Below are 22,961 nucleotides of genomic sequence, written 5' to 3'. Positions count from 1 at the left end.
TGGAGCCCTCACCTAAAGCGTCTCGTAATCAAATGGTGGCTTTAGGACATTAAACTGCACACATTAATAAATTAGATGGTGATGCACAAGCTGAATAATGGATTTTACGTTTCTTGATAAAATTAACAATACTGAGAAATAATTGAGGCTGGTTGGGCATTTCATAATGGTTTTGTGCAAAATTAGGAAATTGTATTCAATTGACACAACTGGCGCGGCTGCTGTTCTCTTGAACATGCAAATATGAATACGAAAATAGCATGTAATATTGTGCTACAGATATTAAACATGTGCTGTAAATAGAGATGAATGCCTGAATTCAATAGCCAATTTTGCGACGAAAGAACGACCGCACAAAGAAAACACATGGACAGGACGGGTGCTCACTAGCAGCTGTTTGTACCATATATTCCTAATATAGCATATATTCTTACACACAACCTTAACAAGGTGGCGAGTCGGCATGAAGTACTGATGGAGTTCGTGCCCCAAACAAACTAGCATAGTTATGCCTGTGGATCGCTGGAAATCATGCTGAGCAGCTGAAAGGCTGTAAAACGAAGAATGCGTGGTTATTCACGAAATCTGCCACTGAAGTGGTTTACAAAATACCGCTATCGTGCAGAAAGAGACATGTTAGCCAGACGACGAGGCACTGCGTCAATGATCGAGCGAGGGAACATGCCCTTATGGCAAAGAATAACCACGGTGCCCGTTCAAGAGCGCATGTCACTTCATGTGGATTCACACCCAGAGCAATTTCGAAGGGCTTTCACAAAAGAAACGGGGTATCAATTGCGTTAGCAAAACTTCACTCATCGTGTATGAGCTGGAAGCACGGTATCTAGCGTTCATGTGTCCTATAGCCTCATTAGGTAAGGGACGGCCCGAGTAGGTTGCACATGCGTTGGCGAAAAGTGGGTTTATATCAGCCTGTTTTCTCAAGAAATAAACAATTGCAAATGAGTGCCCATCCTGTTTATGTGTTTTCTTGGTTTGTGTGGTCCTCATTTTGGCGCGAAATTGACTAATATTTAATGCAAACATGCACCAACTATCCCAACAGCCAGTTATACTACATATGAATGCCGCTGCTGCACATGTAAACAACAATAGCACGTGCAGCTGCCTTAGAACTGTGAAAAAAAGCAGCGTTATACAGTGCCTCAGAGGAGGCACTTTCAATATATTTCTTGGTAAATAAAGGGCTTAATAAGCATAGGACCTTTTTCTGTGTTCACGACAAGCTGTTAGGGTGATTTTATGCCAAAAGCCCAGCCATTCTGGCGACCATCTCAAATGCATACGAAAATTATTGTGCTGATTAACTGTATTAAAAGCAGTGAAACGGTAGGATATTTCGGAGCGAAAAAAATGTTTGGTCACGTGGTTGCCTTCAGAACTTTCCGGAATGTCGTTTGGGTGTTGTTTATGAAAAAAATTATTTTAAAAGTACGTTCTATACCAAATTTTGTCTACATGTTGAGTAAAGATTCTTGTGTAAAGTGTTTGAAGCTCAGTAATAATATTGCAAATATACTGGCACATATGCTTCTAAGAATTTATCCAAAATGTGTTATGTTTGCAATTTTTTTATTGGAGTACTGCAGTTTGTATGAATATCTGAGTAGTGAATACTTACTTCACGCAAAGTATATTTTGGGAATAAAAAATTTGAAACCTCTCAAGCTGGTAAACTTTATGAGAAAAAATTCATAAATTCTACAAAATCGTAATTTTTGTCCATATTAGGATGCAATTTACGCCATGTGGTGGCTCAACTAAAAATTACCTTTAGACATAAATTGAAAGCAAAAAAACAGTTCTTCTTTCTTTCTTTTTAGGTTTGAAGGTCATATTTATTTGAAACACTCGACAATGAAAATGAAGTCTCAATATAGACGAAATTGACGATTCTGCGAAATTTGTAATTTTTCTTGTAATGTTTAGCAGCTTTAGAGGTCTCATAATATTATTTCCGCAAAACATACCTTTTGTGTAGTTAGTATTCATTACTCAGACATTCATAGAAATTGCAGTAATAGAAAAAATGCAAATATATACATCTTGGCTAAGTTCATGAAGGCGTGGTAGACGAAGAAAGTGCTTAACAGCGCAAACGACAAGAAGGGAAAGAAGAGACGAGAACAGAGCCCTGAACAAACAATCAAAGTTTACTGCAAACTAACTGCAATATATAGAAAACAGAACCTGCACACAACCACGCACCATAAGCAGAATTGCATACATGCACCATACGGCCTACCTTATCAACAACCGGTCATATAAGTGGACCCCAGATAACTAACTTCATAGCAGTTAAGAAAGATTGAGGGTACGCTAACACAAGAAGCACCAAGTTGTTGAATATAGAAGGCTTCACTAATCTCGTGCTCGCGCCGATTTTATATCCCCCGTGATCAAACACTTGTCAAGAATTGGCTGACAACAAGACCTATTACAATGGTCTGCCAAGTGGCTGAGAAGGAAACCTTTTAGAAAGTTAGCGTGCTCCCTGAACCGATCATTCATGCATCGCGCTGTTTGGCCAATGTCCACAAGTAAATACTATCTTGTAGAAAATCGCTGAAACACATTCAACATGGCACATAGCGTGTTTCTTAGTGCCTGCTTTTTTCTTAGGTCCTTCACTGTTGACCCTGTGACATAGGCCAGCGAGCTTGTCGCGTGCGCAGAACGCAACACTTACACTATTTTCTAGCGTTAGGTACAATGGCCTCGCTGAGCCAAATTCGCGTGAAACTGGTCTGCGCACGCGCGATGATGCTCCGCCGCTGCCGTGCGCAATTCGATGCGCTGCGCAGACGATCAGTGGTGTCACGCACCGGAACCGGCACCTTTTCCAGCGACCTTCTTTAGCCTATGGGAAAATTTGTGTACGTAGGGAATAACAGCCTTACTAGAATGAGGCTTGTTGAGTTAGCTGTTTCTTTGTGTGTTATCAGGCAATCGTAGTGACGTTAAGAGAGCCTCGGCAATAGAAGTAAGCAGGGGATTAGAAAAGCCTGCTTGTTGAAGGCGGTGAACTTAGAGCGAGAAACTGCACTCTATCTGGCGGTGACAAGAGTCAGTTAGAATTGCCTTTAGACAGGAAAAAGCGATGCTTCACTTGACTAGCTTAGAATGGGTGGACGTAAAAAGAACAAGGCTTTTCCTTGAGCAAGGTTCCATGAACAAGGAACAAGTCAACTGTAATAAAAAATTTCGTTGCATTCACAGCCTCATACTTGTGTCAGGCAACGTGCACGTGAGGTGAGAAATTTTTTTCATGAGAACACTCTTACTCGCTGCAATTGCAAGGTCAGGGTGCTACACATTGGATAAGGGAACAAATAGTATGAATATGCATTGAATGTTCACAAGGACTGCTGCATGAAACCAATTTCGAAGGTCATCTGCGCTGATGCAGGGCCTGAGCTTCAGCGTGCGCTCGGGCGAGTGCTTCGGCCTTCTCGGAGTCAATGGTGCTGGAAAGACCACCACCTTCAAGATACTGACGGGCGAAAGCCTGCCACAGGAGGGTGATGCATACATTGGTGGCGTGTCCGTCGTGCGTAATGTGTACGAGGTAGGTTGATGACGCTGGGCATCTGGCTGCACATAGCTGCACAATGTAGCGTTCAGTCGCGTCAAAGGTGAACTCAGGCAATTTTTGACCAAGTCGTAGTCGCAGTGATTCTGCGTTCCTGAGACGCTCCTGTCACAGTCCTGATAGTAGAAACACTCGGTAAGTTTAACAATAAGTTCAAGTAGGCATGGAAATGCCCCACCAAAAGGAAACTTAACCAAGCAGTACTTTGTATTTGTCCCGTAAAATATGGTAAAAAGTGGAACTATTGCAACATCCCACAGCGCGGAGTATGAAATCTTTGAAAGCGGCGTAGAGCAAACGCTCAATGGAAAGGTGACCCCGCCGCAACACACGTACCACTATACCGTATGGTTAAGTAGTGCGTTTTCAGGGGCGAAGTTCCTTATAGCGACGCCCGTTCGTCCCTCGTAATCGTAGTAGTAGTAGTGTGGAACCAGTCTTACATTTTGACCTCCAAGGTGGTGCCGGTGGGAGATTTCTTTTGTGCGTTCTTGAACAATAAAAAAATCGCAGTGTGCGCGTTAACTAAAAGCCAAATTCTCCTCTCTCTCATTTCCCCTTAGCAGCCATTGGCATGTACATTGAACACTATCTGACAAGAAAGGGTTGCTACGTTATACTCGCTGGGCGTAACCTCTGAAACGGGTTGTTGAACAAGCAGGAGTTGACTCGGCGAAGGAGAGCTTTATTTAGCGCAAAGGCTAACTGAACGCAAGCCTGCAATCACAGCAAGTCTTTTTCCTTTTTTATACTCGAGCTCCATGCCCACTGCCCTCGTTACAATCACCCCCGGCCGATGAGGGAGCCATCCTGGCGACCTAAGGACAGGTGTACACAGAAGGGTCATGGTACGGCTTGAGTCGAGAGATGTGTACGATTTCTTTTCCCCGACGGCGCTTGTCCGGAGATGCATCCAGCGGCTCGACAAGGTAGTCGACAGGGGATGTTTGGCGTACAACTCGATAAGGGCCATGGTACCTGGACGAAAGCTTGTGGGAGAGTCCTGGAGGAGTAGAAGGAATCCATAACCACACCAGTGAGTTCGGAGCAAAGCTCATATGCGTGGTTGATGCGTCGTGGCGATGTTTTTGCGCGTCTGGTCATGTGACGTGAACGCACGAGCAAGCTTCCGACATTCTTCAGCGTGTGCTGCTGCTCGAGAAACGGTAGTCATCTCTGAGGGGTCCGGTCGATAAGGAAGAATGGTATCCATTGTTGATGATGGCTCGCGTTCATAAAGAAGGAAGAAAGGCGAAAATCCAGTGGTGCTTTGCGTTGCAGTGTTGTAAGCATATGTCACAAGAGGGAGTATGCTATCCCAATTTGACTGGTCGGATGAAGCGTACTTGGCCAGCATATCCACAAGTGTACAATTAAAACGCTCTGTCATCCCATTAGTTTGCGGGTGATAGGCTGTGGTAGTGCGGTGTATGATGCGACACTCGCTCAACAACGCTTTGATGGCATCGGAGAGAAAAACGCGGCCCCGGTCGCTTAGTAACTCCCGAGGTGCTCCATGCCTTAAAACCAGGTTTTGCAGTATAAAAAACGCAACGTACTTTGTGGTAGCAGAAGGTAACGCAGCTGTTTCAGCGTACCGCGTTAGGTGGTCGATAGCGACAATGACCCAGCGGTTGCTACTCGAAGTATAGGGAAGCGGACCATAAAGGTCGATTCCGACACGATCGAAAGCTCGTGCTGGACATGGCAACGCTTGCAAGGGACCTGTGGCATGTTGAGTGGGCATTTTGCGTCGCTGGCACGTAAGGCAAGACCTTACATAACGGCGAACGAAACGGTACATACCGCGCCAGTAGTACCACAGCTGCAAGCGAGTGTATGTTTTTAACACACCAGCGTGGCCACATTGCGGATCATCGTGGAACGTGGCACAGATGTCAAAGCGCAGATGTCGGGGGATGACGAGCAACCACTTACGGCCAATCGATCTGTAGTTTCGGCGGCAAAGCAGCTTATCTCAAATAGCGAAGTGTCCTGCTTGACTGCGAAGCGTCCTGGAAACTGGAGCGGGCGTCCGGTTTGAGAGAAAGTACAAAAGAGAAGAAATCCAAGCTTCTTTGCGTTGCTCGGAAGGCATGTCCGAAATGCTGATGGCCAAGGCAGCACTAATGGAGATAGGCGAGCCGACAGGCTCTGAAGTCAATGGCGAACGTGACAGGGCGTCGGCGTCAGAATGCTTCCGGCCAGAACGGTAGATAACACGGATATCGAACTCCTGTAACCGCAATGCCCAACGAGCGAGCCGACCATTAGGATCTTTTAGTGAAGATAACCAGCAAAGCGCATGGTGGTCTGTTACAATATCAAACGGACGTCCATATAAATAAGGCCGAAATTTCCCGATTGCCCAAATAATGGCGAGGCACTCCTTTTCAGTTACACTATAATTCTTCTCGGCTTTACTGAGGGTGCGGCTGGCATAGGCAACGACGTACTCGTCAAAGCCCTCCTTGCGTTGGGCCAGTATGGCCCCTAGCCCGACACCACTAGCGTCCGTATGAAGCTCCGTTGGAGCAGACGGATCGAAATGTCGGAGTATGGGAGGCGTGGTGAGGAGCCGTCGGAGTTCCTGAAATGCATCATCACACGCCTGCGACCACGCTGACAAATCAGAACTTCCGGCAAGAAGATTGGTCAAGGGGGCGATAATGGAGGCGAAATTGAGGACGTAGCGCCGGAAGTAAGAACATAGGCCGATGAAGCTTCGAAGCTCTTTGATGGTGGTTGGCTTTGGGAACGCCGCGACTGCATTAAGTTTCGTAGGGTCCGGGAGAATGCCGTCCTTAGAAACCACATGGCCGAGTATTACAAGCTTGCGAGTGCCAAAGTGGCATTTTTTCAAGTTAAGTTGAAGTCTCGCCGTGGAAAGGCACGTAAGAACTTGCTCGAGGCGGCTGAGGTGGGTCGCAAAGTCGCTTGAAAATACCACAATGTCATTCAAATAACAGAGGCACGTTTTTTATTTCAGACCTCGCAAGACGGTATCCATCATCCTTTCGAAAGTGGCAGGCGCATTCCAGAGGTGAAAGGGCATAACGGTGAATTTATATAGTCTATCCGGTGTTACAAAGGCTGTCTTCGGGCTGTCACCCTCTGCCATTGGCACCTGCCAGTAGCCGGAGCGTAAATCTAACGAAGAAAAGAACTTCGCTCCTTGTAGGCAGTCAAAAGCATCATCGATGCGCGGCAGAGGGTATACGTCTTTGCGCGTTATCTTGTTGAGTCGGCGGTAGTCAATGCAGAACCGGATGGATCCGTCTTTTTTCTTGACGAGAACAACCGGTGAAGCCCAGGGACTGTTGGAGAACTCGATGATGCCACGTTTCAACATGTCGTCCACTTGTTCGTCGCTGACGCGGCGTTCAGCAGATGACACACGGTACGGACGCTGCCTTAGCGGGGCTTATTGACCGGTGTCAATACGGTGAACGACCGCAGAGGTTCGGCTTAAGCCTGACTGGTCACGATCGAATGAAGAACGAAAGCGGAGAAGAAGATTTATAATCTCTTCGCGCTGAGTTGGTGCGAGCTCAGTGTCGATGGCATCCGAGAATACGTCCAGAGCCTCATTAGGCGCGTTGGTAGGAGTTACAGTACAAATTCGGAGCGAAACCGTAGAATCGGGTATAGTAGCCGGAAGAATGCACTCGTAAGGTTCGTAGCTTCCCAGGCATTCTCCACATAGTAGGGATGATGGGCTGTCCGAGGGATTGCACACATAAATGGCAGCATGACGATTGCGAAAAATGACGACGGCAAACGGAAGCATGATATTTCGACGGCACGCAGATGGGACCGATGGCATAAACAACACAGGCGATTTCGGAGGGAAGGCACACGACACCGAGACAACAAGAGCTGAGAAAGGCGCAATGTCAACGTCAGAAGCAGCAAACACTCTACACGAAGCACCATCGTCGGGGTCATAGCACGGCACAGATAACGCGAGTTCAGAACGAGCACAGTCGACCAAAGCAGAATTTGACGAAAGAAAGTCCCACCCAAGGATAATGTCTGGCGAAGAATGGAATAAATCTACAAATGTGACGACGTACATCGCACCTTGAATGACGACTCGTGCAGTGCACAAAGCTGAAGGCTGAATATGATGGGTCGTAGCTGTCTGCAAAGATAGGTCGGTAAGTTGTGTGGTCACTGTCTTCAAGTTTCGGCACAGTTTCTCGCTAATTACAGATACGGCAGCTCCAGTGTCAACAAGTCCGTGCACCTTAATGCCATCAATATAGATTTCGATTTCATTCGGGGGACAGCAGTTAGGTCTTGAAATTTTCGCTGCCAACGCAGTTCTTGCCTCCGGAACGGCGCCCGTCAGTTTTCCCCTCGCGGTGGGCTGTTGCAACGTAACATCGGAGAAATAGATCGACGACGAGGAGAAGGTGAACGGCTTGCGCCGGATGGTCGGCGACCGGGACGTACGTCTAGAGATGGATCGGCAGGAACGGGATATCGCGGCTGAGCGGGCATGGTGGGCATGTAATGTGAGGCCCCTGCAATGTCGGGAGAAGGGAAGCTGCGACGACGGCAGTGACGAGCTACGTGGCTTGGGATGCCGCATGAAAAACAAATCGGCCGATTATCCGGAGTGCGCCATAGGCTGACGATAGGGGCACTGTTCGCTGAATAAGGTACCGTAAATGGTCGTGCAGGCGGCGCCGTCATATAAACGTTCTTACCTGTTTCATATATAGCCGGAGACGGGACGGTCAGCGAGCGGGAAGGTGGCGTCGACGAATAAACGCGGCGAGTAGCTTCGTAGATGGCCGGAGACGCTGGCGCACGTGGCCGAGCAACTGCGGCTGCATACGTTAGTGGTGCGGTAACAGTTGGCGGAGCCTGAGCTGGCGGCAATGCTTCAGCAAGTTGCGATTGAATGACCTGGCGAAGCGAAGGTGACAAGGGTGCCATCGGCTCGGTAGTTCGTGTGATTATAGATAGCTGCCGGGCGACCTCCTCGCGTATGAATTGTGTAACGAGGGCAGTGGGCATGGAGCTCGAGTATAGAAAAGGAAGAAGACTTGCTGTGATCGCAGGCTTGCGTTCAGTCAGCCCTTGCGCTAAATAAAGCTCTCCTTCGCCGAGTCAACTCCTGCTCCAACGACGGAGTCAACTCCAACGACGGATGGACGCGGCCAGTGGATGATTCATGGTTTGCCGAAAAAAAGTATCATACGCGCAATGCGCGATGTGCGAGCGCGCCTTGCGCCCTATGTGCGAGCGCGCGAGAAAATAGCAATGAGTTTACATGAAGACGCTAGCGATTGCGTGTTTGTCGGTGGTGCCGTACGCTAGGGGGCGTGGTGTAGCAAAGCAAAAGCCGTTTTGGCACACTGCGTGTTGAGAAGGTCGGCGGATGGGCAAGGTTGCAGAGCGGCGTGCGCGTAAGGCGGCGGCGGCTCGCGCTCGAAGACAGAACCCCGATGTGCGAGCACGCGAGGCAGAAGCGTGCCGTGCAGCTGTAAGGCAGTGCCGACAAGATCCCAGCGTACGACAACGGGAGGCCCAAGCGACGCGGCAGCGGCGTGCAGACCCAGCCTCGCCCCACTCTCCATCTTTCATCCCGTGGATATGCTGTCATTTCTTTTTTAAAATGTGTCAGTACATTATTTTTATAACATCAACTTCATGACAGAAACACGCCAGTAGAGGGACCTAGGGATTACATATTTTCGTGTTAACAAAAACAAGCTCTCCAAACTTCCTTCCTTCACTTTTATCAAGTTTTTCATATACACCTTTATTCTAGTAAAAATATTACTCGAGAATAGCCTACGCCAGTTCATGCGTTTTTTTGTTTTCTTTGCACTAAGGCACAGCACACTTGCAGTAATTTATTATTCTGGGCACATACTTTGCAACTATCGTTGAACAGCGCTATGCAGATGTACGTTCAAAAATGTGGGTATGTGCGTCAAAGTCACTCACGCTATTTCTCGTGCCAACAGTTTCATAGCCACCTCGGCTACTGCCCGCAAAGCAACGCCCTGCTGGATGCTCTGACGGGCATCGAGACATTGATGCTGTACATCCGGTTGCGTGGGATTCCGATCACCGGAGAATACGTGGAGGCGTTGCTGGAGATTTTCAATCTGAATGACATCGGAGATCATCTAGTCGGCACGTATAGGTAGGCACAATTTTCGCAAAATACGGCACTCGACTGTCTTATACTTACGTCACGTGGTCGAGTACTCACGCTCTTAGAAAGGAAGAAAAACTTAGGCGTCACTTGAGCTTCAACATCAAGAGTAGAATGCGATAGCGTAACTGGGCTTATTGCTGATCGCATTCAATTGCACCGGAAGGAAAGGAACATCTGTGCTCGTAACATATTCTGTTTGAAGGTAAACGCAACTGCAAATGCCGCTGCGAAATTTCCACAAAACCTAATCCTTCATTTTTTTTTAATTAAAGTGCCGCTACGCGTTTGTATGAGGTGGCGAGTGCACCTGCCGAGCTGCACACTCTGTGCTGGGTTCGCTGGTGTAAACCACTCGCTCACTGCGCAAGTCAAATATTTAGACACCTTGAAGTTATTCTACAATTTTCACATGCAATATATTACATGCGTTAAGGAGACTCCTCTCAATAAATTCTTATAGCGTTTTCTTATGAAAATGACGTTAGCCCTGCAAAGGTAGAACATCTGCCTGTTACGCAGCAGGCCCGGTTTTGATGTTCACTCAGACCGAAGATTGTATATTAGTTATTTGCCTGTATCTTGAATTCTTACGGTCGTAAAATGCCAATTTTCACCACACAGTCAACAAAGGCACCGCCGACTCTGATGCAGACACCTGGATTTCAGTGAAACAATCTGTTTAGCGCTGTTGCGGTAAAAAAAAATTGGCGTAAACGTAAGATCATACTGTTCAGCCAATCATGACACTGCCTATTTCCTTCCTGCAGGTTTCTTCTGAACGCTTTTTTCTATGTTCCCGTCACAACACTAAATATCTCGTTCATTTCTCTGCCACTGGCCCTTTACCTGAACTTAATTTTTACTGCGCATACATCTTCAGTTGTAATTTACACTTCTGCCACTCTGTTTTGTGAATTAGGGAGAAGCGAAGCTTACTTTCAGCCAAGTTAATGTGCATGACCTATATTTGGGAAAAAGTAGGTCAGTATGCCGGCTAAATTAGGGCTGTGATCAAAGTGCCTATTTGCAGCTGGTAGCAAGACATGATGTGTTGGAACAAATTTGGGCAATCCTGTTTTTTAATGAATGATACAGCTTGCCAACTATTCAGGGGAAATTCGTAATTCCTTTGTGTAAGCTGCAGTGATATCTGAAAATTGAATTATTCCAATATTTAAAGCCACTAAATATGGCGCAGTATGTCACCAATGAATCTACTACTGGCATAAAGTGAAACGCGAACAGCCAAGTGCGTAGATACGAAGCGAATATACAGCTGCGAGGGTTCACGTGTCACCTTACGGAAGCATAGTGGGCCCTTCTATGTTTTCAAGAGGCCCAACAACTGAACTGGCTGTATACCTTCAAGGATACTTTGAAACGGCCAACGTTACACGCATAGTCATTCATTTTCTTACAGCATGGTTCTGGCATGAGCTCAGAACCGATGCTAGCACAGCACGACGATAGCTATAGTGCGAGAACAGAACGACGACAAAGAGACAAGAAGGACACGAAGGACACGAGCGCTCGTGCCCTTTCTGTCCTTCCAGTCTCTTTTTTGTCGTTCTGTTCTCGCGCTAAAGTTATCTTCATGTCATATGTCATACCAACTAGCCCAAACTGCCACACTGCTAGCACAGCGTTTGAGAAGGCAATGGTCAGGGGAATCCAGTTTTCCTATCGCGTTGCTCTTTTGAAGGCGAAGCTCAAGCCTCCTTCAAGCTGTTTCTTTAAATGTAGCCGACCTCTTAAATTTTCGTCAAACTGTAGACTATAATCTCTTGTTTTTTTTGCCCAATGATTTGGCCAGAAGCACCTCGTTACTTTATTGTTTGCTTAAGAAACAACATAGGCAGAGCGGCTTGACTTGCAACTTCCCGACTGCCGAAGAATATGTCTTTAGAATAGCAGTGAGCCTGCTTATGAAAGTGCGCAGATATCTACATACGTTACTGCCACGTGCATGTGCAGCGCAGGGAACCGGCGCAAGCTGAGCCTGTGCGTGTCGCTCATCGGCATGCCGAGGATGCTCCTGCTGGACGAGCCTTACTCCGGAATAGGAATCCTTTCGCGGAAGCGAATCGTCAACTACATCAGCTCCCTGCAGAGGCGCACAAAGATTTCCATCGTGCTCTCCTCTCACAGGTAAGAGACTCACGCTAACCCATACGTGGCGAAATCCAGTAGAGTAACCAACGCTAGTCAACATTTTTGAAAACTGAAGCACTTTGCGCCAGCGTTCAGCGAATTTTTTGACGTCGTTTTGTTCACAGAAATGATGTCAGCAAAATGCACGCGAATATGTCACAGAAAACATTTTAAATATGCTAAAATTTACTTGTTGCAGCTGGCGATGTTGAGAAAAACCGGGCCCATCCACAGCTTGCGCACAGAAAAGAAATAATGCACTTGGTGCTGTATGCATTAACCTGAGATTACTGAAAAGCAGAAGCAATATTTTTCTTCTCAGTCAATCAATTAAGCCAGTACGACCACCCGCCGAGTAATTAGCGCACTAAAAGCAGTTATGCACTGCCTCCAAGATGGGAGCCACCTGGTTTAACACTGCCTCCGTGATTGGCCCACCTTTGCCCAAGTGAAGATGTCATGCAATGTCGACACCATTCGAGGCTTAGTTAAATCATAGTGACAAAAAATGTCGTTGATCTCAGACATTATGCTCCCCGCGGAACTTAGACGGGAATGCATAGAGTTTCCTAGAATAAACCCTATGGCGGAATGGACCCATAAAGTGTGACGTCATCGCGTGGTGATATTTTTGGAGGAATTGTCTTGACGCTGCCAACGCGGGACGCTGTTGAAGTTTCATGTTTGATGACGTTATGCCTTTTGCTTTAGTAATAAATAAAGATCAATTTTTTTCTGTGGCTAAGCTTTGCATGCGGGTCTCGGTGGTTCAATATAGCGAGTGTTTTTAACAATAGGCCACTAGCCCTTTCTCTTCTTTTCTTTTTAAGGCCGTGTACAAACGTATTTAATGTAAACTGAAATGAAGCACAAAAATGCGTTTTACCTACGATGTGAAAAACAAATACGAGACACCACACTTGCTGTCGAAGCTTCAGGGAAGCATTTCGTGTTGGCGGACTGAAGACAATCAGTTCAAAACTCGCTAAGTAGACATAACGAAGGGCACAAATAGAACTGCACACATGGAGTAATTGCCAGTACGGAGCTGCCCTCACAACACACTGCGAAGAGGATTAAGCCGTGGCAGAGGCTTATTTGCTACCACCCGCAAGGTGGCGGAAACACGCCCTACTTAGACGCACAGGGCATCGAAGCCACAGACCACACGAAGGTCACCTCGTCTACTGTAGCACCCATGCTTAGTAACGATGCGAGTGGTTAGGCTGTTTTCCTATGACAGTCTAATTTGCTGATATTTCATTCACTGATTCGCCCTTGCGGTGAAACTGTGACTTTTCTGTATATTTACGAAGCAATATTCTTGCTTTGCTGTAATGAATAATGGGCTCTGAACTCTGTCATCTCTAGCCTCGCAGATGTGGAGTTTCTATGCAATCGCATTGCCATTCTTGGAACCGGAAGGCTGCAATGCCTGGGTTCGCTGGCACACCTTAAACAAAAGTTTGGCCAGGGCTACACTATCACCGTGAAGACATACCCGGACCGCAAACAAGACATCTTGTATCAGCGAGATGTGGCCCGGGAAGTCAGGAAGAATTTTCAAGACGTGGAGCTTATGCACAGCTACGAGGCAAGTTTTGTTAAAACAACGTCTACAGTTACCCTCTCAAGCTCCTAGTCATTTATGTCAGGATTGATAGACACTGAGGAGCCCCGCTTCAAATTTCATGCCGACTGAAGTGAATAGCACAAGGAGAACTTGCCACCATTTCATTGTGATTGTGGTGACAAGGATGAGAGCATAAAATTGGCAAACCTGATTCGTTGTGGCGATGCCACCGTCAAGATAATGTTCCGCTTGACATTATCTATGAGTACAAAAAATATGCGCGTGGAACTTTTGCAGAGCTTCGTTGCATGGTAGTCAAGAATGAAATTCAAGGACCGCAAACTACCCTATTACGCTTGTACAGCTGTCAGAACCTTTAATCTGAACTCTCCGACGTGTGGCTTCGACTCGCTTCGACCGAGGTCCACGTCACCAAGCGTTGAAAGCGATATGCTTGCTGCAGTTAAGGAAGATGTAGCGCACGTCTGTTTCACTGGTAAATTTTCACTAGTAAGTTTCCAGTCTGCCTGAACAGCGGGTCGGATGCACTCGCTTAGCATCCCGTTTTCACCACGTATCACTCGTGGCTACGTTATCACGTGCCCATGGCGTTCCTTCAAGCCCGAAAGGTGCGTGAGCTGTCGCACGCAATGGTTCAATGTCGAGATAAATATAACACAACGAACGCCATGGGTGCAGGCGGTATAATGGAGACACGAGCGAAACGTGGAGAAAACGGGATGCGAAGAGAATACATTCGACCCTCTGGTGAGGCAGACTGGAAACAGCAATTTAATATTGAGTGTCATCGATTTAGACGTCCCGGACGGCTCTGTATGGCCCCAGATACCAGTGCCGCATTCGTTCTTCTCGGGGACGAACTGCAATTTCCGCCCACTGGTGCGGGATTGCTCGGGCACATGTTCGTTTTTTCACGTGCCTGGCGGCCTGCGGCCGGCCCGGGACCATCCGAACGTTTTCTTTCAGGCAGCTGGCAGCCGACAGCGCGGGGCGCATGCCAGTGCGGCCATCTTAAGTTAGACACGGAAATGTTTGACGTGTTCTTGCCCTGTCTTTGCTTTTCAGTCCGCTTCTTGCATGTTTCTGGATTTCGCATTGTTTGCGCACACGGTTCTTGTCATCGGTGTTCTGAGCCACGTCGAGGATGTGCGTATTCTCGAAAGTCGGACAAACATGCGTTATACTCGCTAACAGAAAGAGCGGTAGAACTACTGCACCGGTCTATGGTGCGCACGTGCTCGAGTAGTTCACTTACAGTAAATTTCATGACAACAGAAATAGGTATATTTCACTACCTAACTGCTGTGTAGGTTGGAATTGGGTCGGCGTTGTGGCCTGTGTCACAGCTATGGAGGGAGCAGACAGCATAGCCTGGCATAGGAGATGCCACAGTGGATGCAGCCAGCATGAAGCGCGCAGATGGCCCGAGGCCACTCGGGCTGGCTCGGGACTTTTAGATCACGTGCATGTGACGTAGCCGCCTATAGGCCGAGGCGTCCGCGGGCCGCCGGCGAGTGATCCGGGACTTCGTAAATCAATGAAGCTCAATAAAACATACGCGCGCTACATCTATCCTTAACTGCAGCAAACATATATTTTTCAACGCTTGGTGGCGTTGACCTGAGTCCAAGCGAGCTGAGGACACGTGCCGGAGCGTTCAAGTTAAAGGTACTGACAGCTGTATATGCGTTCATGCAGAAAATCTGGAGAACGCTGTATAGCTTCGCCTTCACAACGAAAACGCTATGCTGTAGTCGGGGCCCAATGCGCACAGGCTTCAACCACACTTTCAGGAAAGAATTATTTGAAGGTGTATGACTGACCGTTCCAAAGTATCCTAGAATGCCTACAGCAAATTCTGATTTGAAGTGCCTTCTAAGACATATTTTTTATTTTAAATTTTCCGAAATACTTGATAATAAGCCCGCAAGGTTGCACGCGTACCTGCCCAGCTGCGTACTTTGTAAAATTGTACGTTTTGACCCCTGGTGCAAAATTATGATTCTGCGAGGCAATACAAAATGTTTCTAATGAAGATGCGTTGTTTATATTTCCTATTCTTTAAAAACCTGTGTGTCATGATGGAGCACTTTTAAATATTGTATGAATGCGATAATGCCACATGATTGTGACGTTCGAGAGAACAATTTTTGGTGAACTTGTGCCAAGAAAAATATTGATACTGAGTTTGTTACGGCGCGCACACTCATCGATCGTCAAGTGATCTAATTAGCGGTAAGGCGTACAGTGAAATAAAAGAGAACCAGAGGAAGGGTAGCAGGATCACTTTGTTGCAGCGGCAACGGAGGAAGTGAACGAGCTGGTGGAAGACGCCTGGTATGCAATTAATGGTAGTGACATTTCATGTACACAAATGCCAGAAGGGGACATGCGACTCATAACAATGAGTAGCGTTTACACTGCTGCGCACCATGTGTCATGACAACCGAGGTTACTTGAAGCGCTGGTCGACATCAATATCGGGTCTGGGACTGACGTATGCTCGCGAGGAAATATCGGCGGCGTTGTGCGTTCTACACGGTGCACAAGCATAATGTATTTTGTATTCACAAGCATAAATGCATGTAAAGCAGGTCGGCATTTATTCTTGTGACCTGAAATATTCCCTGAGCATTGTTGGTGGCTGCATTGATCCTAGAATAAACTCTATCATTAGCAATGTGCGCGTAATCTTATCGAAGGATTCTAAATCATTCGGGAGCTTTCCGAGATATCTCGGCACAACCAGCGCTAGGCAATTGTTAGGCGTGTAACGAACGGGTCGTTGACACGAAATCAGAAACGGGAGCACTTTTGTGCCAATAGTATCGAACCTCAAAGAGCCACATCGCTTCTTTTCTGGAGTGCAGGGACTGCTTGAGTTCCGGGTATCCCGGATTCAGATGTTCTGGAGCGAGATGTTCACCCGCATGGCAAGGATCAAGAAGCGCTTCAAGCTGCAGGACTTCTATATCACCGACACTTCACTAGAGCAAATCTTCCTCAGTGTGACGCGCAAGCAAGCGAGCGAAGCAGCCGCTGCAGCACTACGACGGACGAACAACCCATCTGCGACCTCTCTGGGCATATAACCAGGCTAAAGCTGAAGTGATAGATCGGCGTGTTTCATTTATAGCCAGACCAAACGGCAAGCAGCATACTTGTACATACGTAATGTCCTGCCAACAACAGTAATAAAAACGTATATGCGGAAGTTTTTAATGTGTACTTTTGACGTGTTGTTTCAGCGCATTGGCCGGAACCAGACCACTAAAACAAAACAAGCGATGTTTTCTGAGCGTAGACATGTACATTGATCTTGAAAGCTTACAGCAGTGTTAAGATTCAGTCGTCATCCTGTAAAGTGTTTCTGCATCGTGTCAATCATGAGTTAATTGATAAATAATTGATAAACGTGTTTTTGATATCGTGGTTTAGAAGTGCAAAGTTACAAGCTTGTTTTTGTTGTTGATAGACGCAGTATTATTGAGAAATACGACATGTCAATGAATGTAGGGGGTATGTTGTTAGTTGTCACATCATTGTAAATGTGAAGAAAGAGAAGTGGACAAAAAATGACATGTCGTCTGCTGCTCTACCAACTGAGCTTCAACAGTGGCGTCCCCCCCTCCCCCCTTCTACTTTGTGGTGTATATATGTAGAATACTGGTATCACTGTGTGTTGGTTCTCATTGATATTGTAGTGAATAATTCAGTGGCCCATATTGCGATAACAAAGCACCCAAATTTACAGCACGAGCGGTCCACTATTAGATGAAACACTACAAGGGGCACCGTTCATTTGCCGACCCTCGAACAGCACGTCGATATAAAAAATATGTTTATGCATGGCCCAAGTGTGTCAAAAGGAGTGAAACTCTCGATCACCGGTGGTCTTACGTAAACTTGAGCCACTGTGATTTCGCAAGATTTAAATCCAAGTATGGCGGCTACGCTAGTGTTCCCCTTACCAGTACGCGTAATATCTGTACATAAACATTGGAGCACTGGTGTAGAACAAACCCAGTTACTCACATGTGCTCATTCGTAGGCTGTCTGCTTCGCAATATAGAGTTCATAAAGTATTAGGCAGTAAGGACAATGATCTGTATTTAAACGCAAAGTTACGTACACAATTGCGACATGACACAGTGCGCTCGAGTGATTGAAAGTGGAAGTAGTCGTGCTAACAGTAATATGTAAAGATGACTCAATGTGTTTTAAATGCACGTTGTTATTCTTTCGTTCTTATCTGGTTTCTCTCTTTTACCAAGCATTCTATTTACATTTTCGTTATAAGCCAACATCATCTAGGCGACAAAAGGAACAATGAAACGCTACCTCTGTATATGCGTTTGAATCGACAGTTGGGTGCGTCGGTGTATGTAACGTTATAGTGAGACAGCGGGAAAATATTCACCATCTCCTTGAAGGAAACCGTGGTTGGATGCGAAGAAGCAGTGGTGCTCAAGGCGTTGACTCGGTTGAAAAAGGCGTCGACGCGGGTGCTGGAAGAACGTCCGTTCATGCGTCTGTCCATCTATGCTTCCGTTCGTCCGTGCATCCATGAATCCATCAGCCAACTCGCACGTTCGGATGCACGGACGGATGAACGCTTCACCCCAATCATCATCATTCACTCCGTGCATGTGCTGTGATTTTTTAATTTCGAGTGATATATAGGACGCTGGTGGGAATGGCGGCCGACAACTACGGAGCCAAAAACGGCCCATGTTGTGGTAACGGGTTTAGTTGTAAAAAGAAACGCGTTGCCACGCTGCCACCTCTGTCGAAATCAAATGGCCAGGAGCATCATGGAAAGTTTACATAAGGTTCGACAAATATTTTGTAGTTCTTCTGGGGGAATTCTAACCACCACTTTTGTATTCAACAGAGAAACTTCCGACCGTAGTAGCGCTGCTATACTACGGTCCTATTATCGATCTCCTCTGATTCGCAGTGCTCTGGGTTTCATGATATATGGATGTCTTACCGTGGAAACTCAAAAAGAACGAAGGCTAGTCAGAAACACAACGTCACCGTTCCTTAGTGCCTTTTGTATTCATTTTTAAATGCGCAGCAGCTTTCTGACCCCCGCGTGCCATGCTGTACGTACGTGCGTCTGTAAGAACATGCCGCAACGAGTTCTCCACGCCGCAGCTGTTGGAGCTCTGCTAAGCGGGTCATGCCGCAGCTGTGCATTCACTTCACGTTCCCCTCACATGCTTTCCTCGCAGATGTACCCTGACGTCATTCTCACCGTCACACGCACCACGCTCGCCCCAGCACACGCACCTGTCGGCTCCTCCGCCCACTCTCAACACACTTCTCTGTCGCTGCACCCTCTCCACCAACCGCAACACTCGACCGCACGTGGAGTGGAAACATTAGAGAGTTTTAGTACTGCGGAATGGTGCTACGTACACATCACGCAAGCGCCTTGCGTTACGTGGCGTCGTTTGCCACTAATCGGCTTTTAGTACGCCGTTGTACCCGCGTACGTAATGAGCGTGAAGCGTGTTGCGCCATCTGGTAGATCAAAATAGAAGCACGTGTTGTTGACAGCCAATGTGAGCCAATCCAAGTGTTATAGCCAGATTATGGCCATATTTTAAGCTACAGAGCCGGTCGGTGCTTGCCTTCGATGCCACCATTTTGCAAAACGAAGTCTCGCGCTGTCGTGAACTAGTTCGAGAGCGGCACGATCACCTCATACGTACGCACGCATGCATCTCATGTGTGCGTACGTAGCGGCTGCGTTCGTAACGCGATACATGCGCGTTGCGGTCTGCGCATGCGCACTGCGCAAAACGTGGCGTCCTTACGTAGGCAACGCCGCCACGTACGCAGCGTACGCAGTACTAAAACTCTCTATTGTTTCGGCTCGCCTATCTGCGATGAAACTTACACGAAAACCAACCAGCCTCCCGTGTCTTTGCGTTTCCAACAAACGGTTACTCGAGTAAACGCTACCCAAAGTATCGCTTCAAACACTTTTTCCAGCACTCGCGTCGACTCCCGTTCCAGCCGCGCCAACGTCGGGCACACCGTTGCTGCTTCGCATCCCACCAGCGGTCCCTTTCGGGAGATTGTCCATAATTTGTTCAATCTAGAAGCTAAATTTATTTTAAATGTGAAGCATTTCTTAGCGAACTTCGGCGATATTGAGCGTATCTATCTATCTATCTATCTATCTATCTATCTATCTATCTATCTATCTATCTATCTATCTATCTATCTATCTATCTATCTATCTATCTATCTATCTATCTATCTATCTATCTATCTATCTATCTATCTATCTATCTATCTATCTATCTATCTATCTATCTATCTATCTATCTATCTATCTATCTATCCGCCTACGACATTTAGCTCTCCTGGCCGTTCCGTTATTGGTATCGATAGCGAATTTGGTATGGCATAACATGACTGTATGGCGAGCATAACAGACTAGTCATAACATGAATATCATGACACTTGGGTTATGAATGTCATTATTTACATTTCATGGTCTTGCTGCTCTTGCGGTGGTTTTGTTGGCATGACAGGTTGCAAAATCGGCACGGTATGACATGACTGCACAGCGAACACATGTGACAGACCCTAACGTTTAAATCATCACATGCATGTAATGTAAATCATGTAAGTCATGAGTCATGACTACGCGCCATGCTCATGGTACGCTTGCAGTCGTTTCCCTAGCTTCACATACACCACACTTGGTATTACGTGACCTGAAGGGATGACGAACGTATGTGACTGGTGCAAACATAATAATCATGAGACGCATGTCATGTAACAACATGACTACATGCCACACTCATGATGTGCTCACGGTCGTTTCGCTAGATTCACATGCACCAAATTGGGTACTACGGGACGTGAATGGATGATGAACGTATGTGACTGGTGCAAACATGGTAATCATGAGATGCGTGTTATGTAGGAACATGACTAGATGCTACGCTCATGATGCGCTCGCTGCCGTTTCGCTAGCTTCACATGTACCAAATTTAGTATTACGTTGCGCCTACGGATGACATGTAAATGACACGTCCAAACATGATAATCATGACATGCGTGTCATGTAACAACATGACTACATGCCACACTCATGATGCGCTCGCGGTCGTTCCGCTGGGTTCGTATATGCCAAATTTGGTACTACGTCACTTGAATGTGTGGCGAAGGTATGTGACTGGTACAAACAAGATAATAATGAGATGTGTGTGATGTAAACACATGATTCGTGCCCCACTCAAGGCGCCAAAAGACTTCTACGTGACCCGGCGCGCGTGCACGCCGGCGTTCGTTTCGTCGCGTCACGTCGGCGACTCCACGCCAGGCGCCGATTAGCCTGGCATATACTCGCAGGCGCACGGCGCGCTGCGTTGCTTAGACGCATGCGCGTTTTAGCGCGCTATAGTTCGTGGTCGGACTATAGAGTTCTCGCGTTTTGCTAGAGTAGCGTCCCTGCACGCAGCGTGCGCACGCGTCAATGTTACGTGTGCGCGCCGCCGTTTCCCTAGCTTCACATATACCAAGTTTGGTATTACGGTACTTTAATGGACGACGAAGGTATGTGACACGTCCAAACATGATAATGATGATATTCGTGCCATGTAAAACTTGAATATAAGCTATGCTCATAGCCCGCTCACGGCCATTTCGCTAGCACTACATATACCAAATTTCGTATCAAGGGACGTGAATGATGACGAAAATAAATGGCCCGTACAAACGTGATAATCATGACATGAAAGTCATATACGGCATAATTTACACCCGCTTTGTAATGCTGTGCTGATTTTAAAGTGACATATCAACCTTCCTCATTCGTGCTTCGCAAATCAGCAATTCCCACTGTATGTGGGATCTGCCAATTCTTTCCTTTTTACGCAGTGTCATGCTAAATAGGTGTCACTGAAGATGAAACTTTACATTCAACTACTTCTAAAAAGATACATTTTATTTTCTGGCTAAACCAATTCTTTTGACGGAAGGATCACCTGTGTTTTTTAAATTAAGAAAATGGTATACGCGTGAGAGGAAAAGTTGGGGGATCCTAATCTACATCTTCAAGTGTTGGATTCGATAGCAATATCTTGTCCCTTGTGCGTGCCTCAACGACTTAGTGCGTACTTCAATTGTTTGATGTTACACAAAAAGTTCAAATTGTAGATTACTGTAATGTAATTCATAAAGGTGAAAGCTGCTTGTGTCTAGGAAGCATTCACAGATGGCTGCATTATGTATAACGGGGGGCATGCTTTAGATCACGAGCACTTATGCACGTGAAATTTCTTCGAACTTGCTATGGAGCCACCACATGGTCCTTAGAGAATATGCGCAGTAGCGTGTGTGTGTTTTGTTATCGGTGGCTGGCTCTAAACCATTAGGTGGTTATGATGACATGTTCTGACGGCCGATGGCAATGTACGCTTCTACCAAGCAATATTACTGCGATATTACCGGTTTCAGTTTGAAGCCTGTATGACGCGTGGCCATAAAACATGAAGGTTGTTTTCCTTGCATTTCCAAGCAGAGGAAGTTACTTTAACTGTGTATCTGAGCAGGCGCATGACTGTGTGGTAGAACGCCTGCTTGCCACGAAAGCGGCATATGTACGATCCTGACTTCTACCCACAATTTATTTTATTTGCGTCTTTGAATTTTTAGGCCGCGCTTAAGATAATGTTTTGCTCACAAACAACGGCGCCCATGCAGACACTGATGACGACCGAAGAATTTCGGCGAAACGAGCTCTTCAATTCTATAGCATGAATATTTGTTAGGGTTCAACGTCTCAAAACCACGCCACCGGAAATTTCGACAACCTGGGGTGGGAGCCCGAGTTATGGTGTCAAATATCAAAGTACATTTTTCAGAATTACGGGGCACTGTAACACCGCGCGGTAGCTTGTACCCTAATAATTTGAGGTAAGCTGCTCGGTATATGCCGATTGAGGCAGAAATGTTGTAGGCTCGTGTGCTTTGATTTGGGTGCACGTTAAAGAACCCCAGGTGGTCGAAATTTCCGGAGCCCTCCACTGCGGCGTCTCTCATAATCATATGGTGGTTTTGGGACGTTAAACGCCACATATCAATCAATCAATGCTCGGTATATGTAAGCATGCGCATGCAAAGCACGTACGGCCACAAAGCAAAATATTAATAATGAAGCTGCACCATTTCCATTAAGTAATACACAGAAAATGTCAGGGCTACGACTTTTTCAGACAAGCGATACTATCCATATTAGTACGGCAAATAAGGCTTGCGGATGGGAATCATTGGATGCCGTGGCCATAAAATGTGATCCGTGTGACTGCGGGATCTCAATGTTTGTGAACTCTGTTCTACCATTAAACGCGAATGTAATTCTAAATGGGATACTATCTTTACATATCAGATCTATA

At 46.6% G+C, this 22,961-nt stretch overlaps 1 protein-coding gene across 1 annotated transcript in view; it reads left to right on the top strand.

The window, feature by feature from the left end:
* LOC142785169 (phospholipid-transporting ATPase ABCA3-like) overlaps positions 1-16,631 on the top strand; it is a 77,738-nt gene extending 61,107 nt beyond the window's left edge. The window contains exons 24-28 of the mRNA XM_075883624.1: positions 3,431-3,589; positions 9,598-9,779; positions 11,769-11,942; positions 13,317-13,539; positions 16,410-16,631. Of these exons, the coding sequence (XP_075739739.1) occupies positions 3,431-3,589; positions 9,598-9,779; positions 11,769-11,942; positions 13,317-13,539; positions 16,410-16,631 (960 nt within the window). The remainder of the gene's footprint in view (positions 1-3,430; positions 3,590-9,597; positions 9,780-11,768; positions 11,943-13,316; positions 13,540-16,409) is intronic.
* Positions 16,632-22,961: the final 6,330 nt, after the last annotated feature.

Source organism: Rhipicephalus microplus, unplaced genomic scaffold (genome assembly GCF_043290135.1).
Source record: "Rhipicephalus microplus isolate Deutch F79 unplaced genomic scaffold, USDA_Rmic scaffold_18, whole genome shotgun sequence".
Lineage (NCBI taxonomy): Eukaryota > Metazoa > Arthropoda > Arachnida > Ixodida > Ixodidae > Rhipicephalus > Rhipicephalus microplus.
This window is presented reverse-complemented; position numbering and strand designations above follow the sequence as displayed.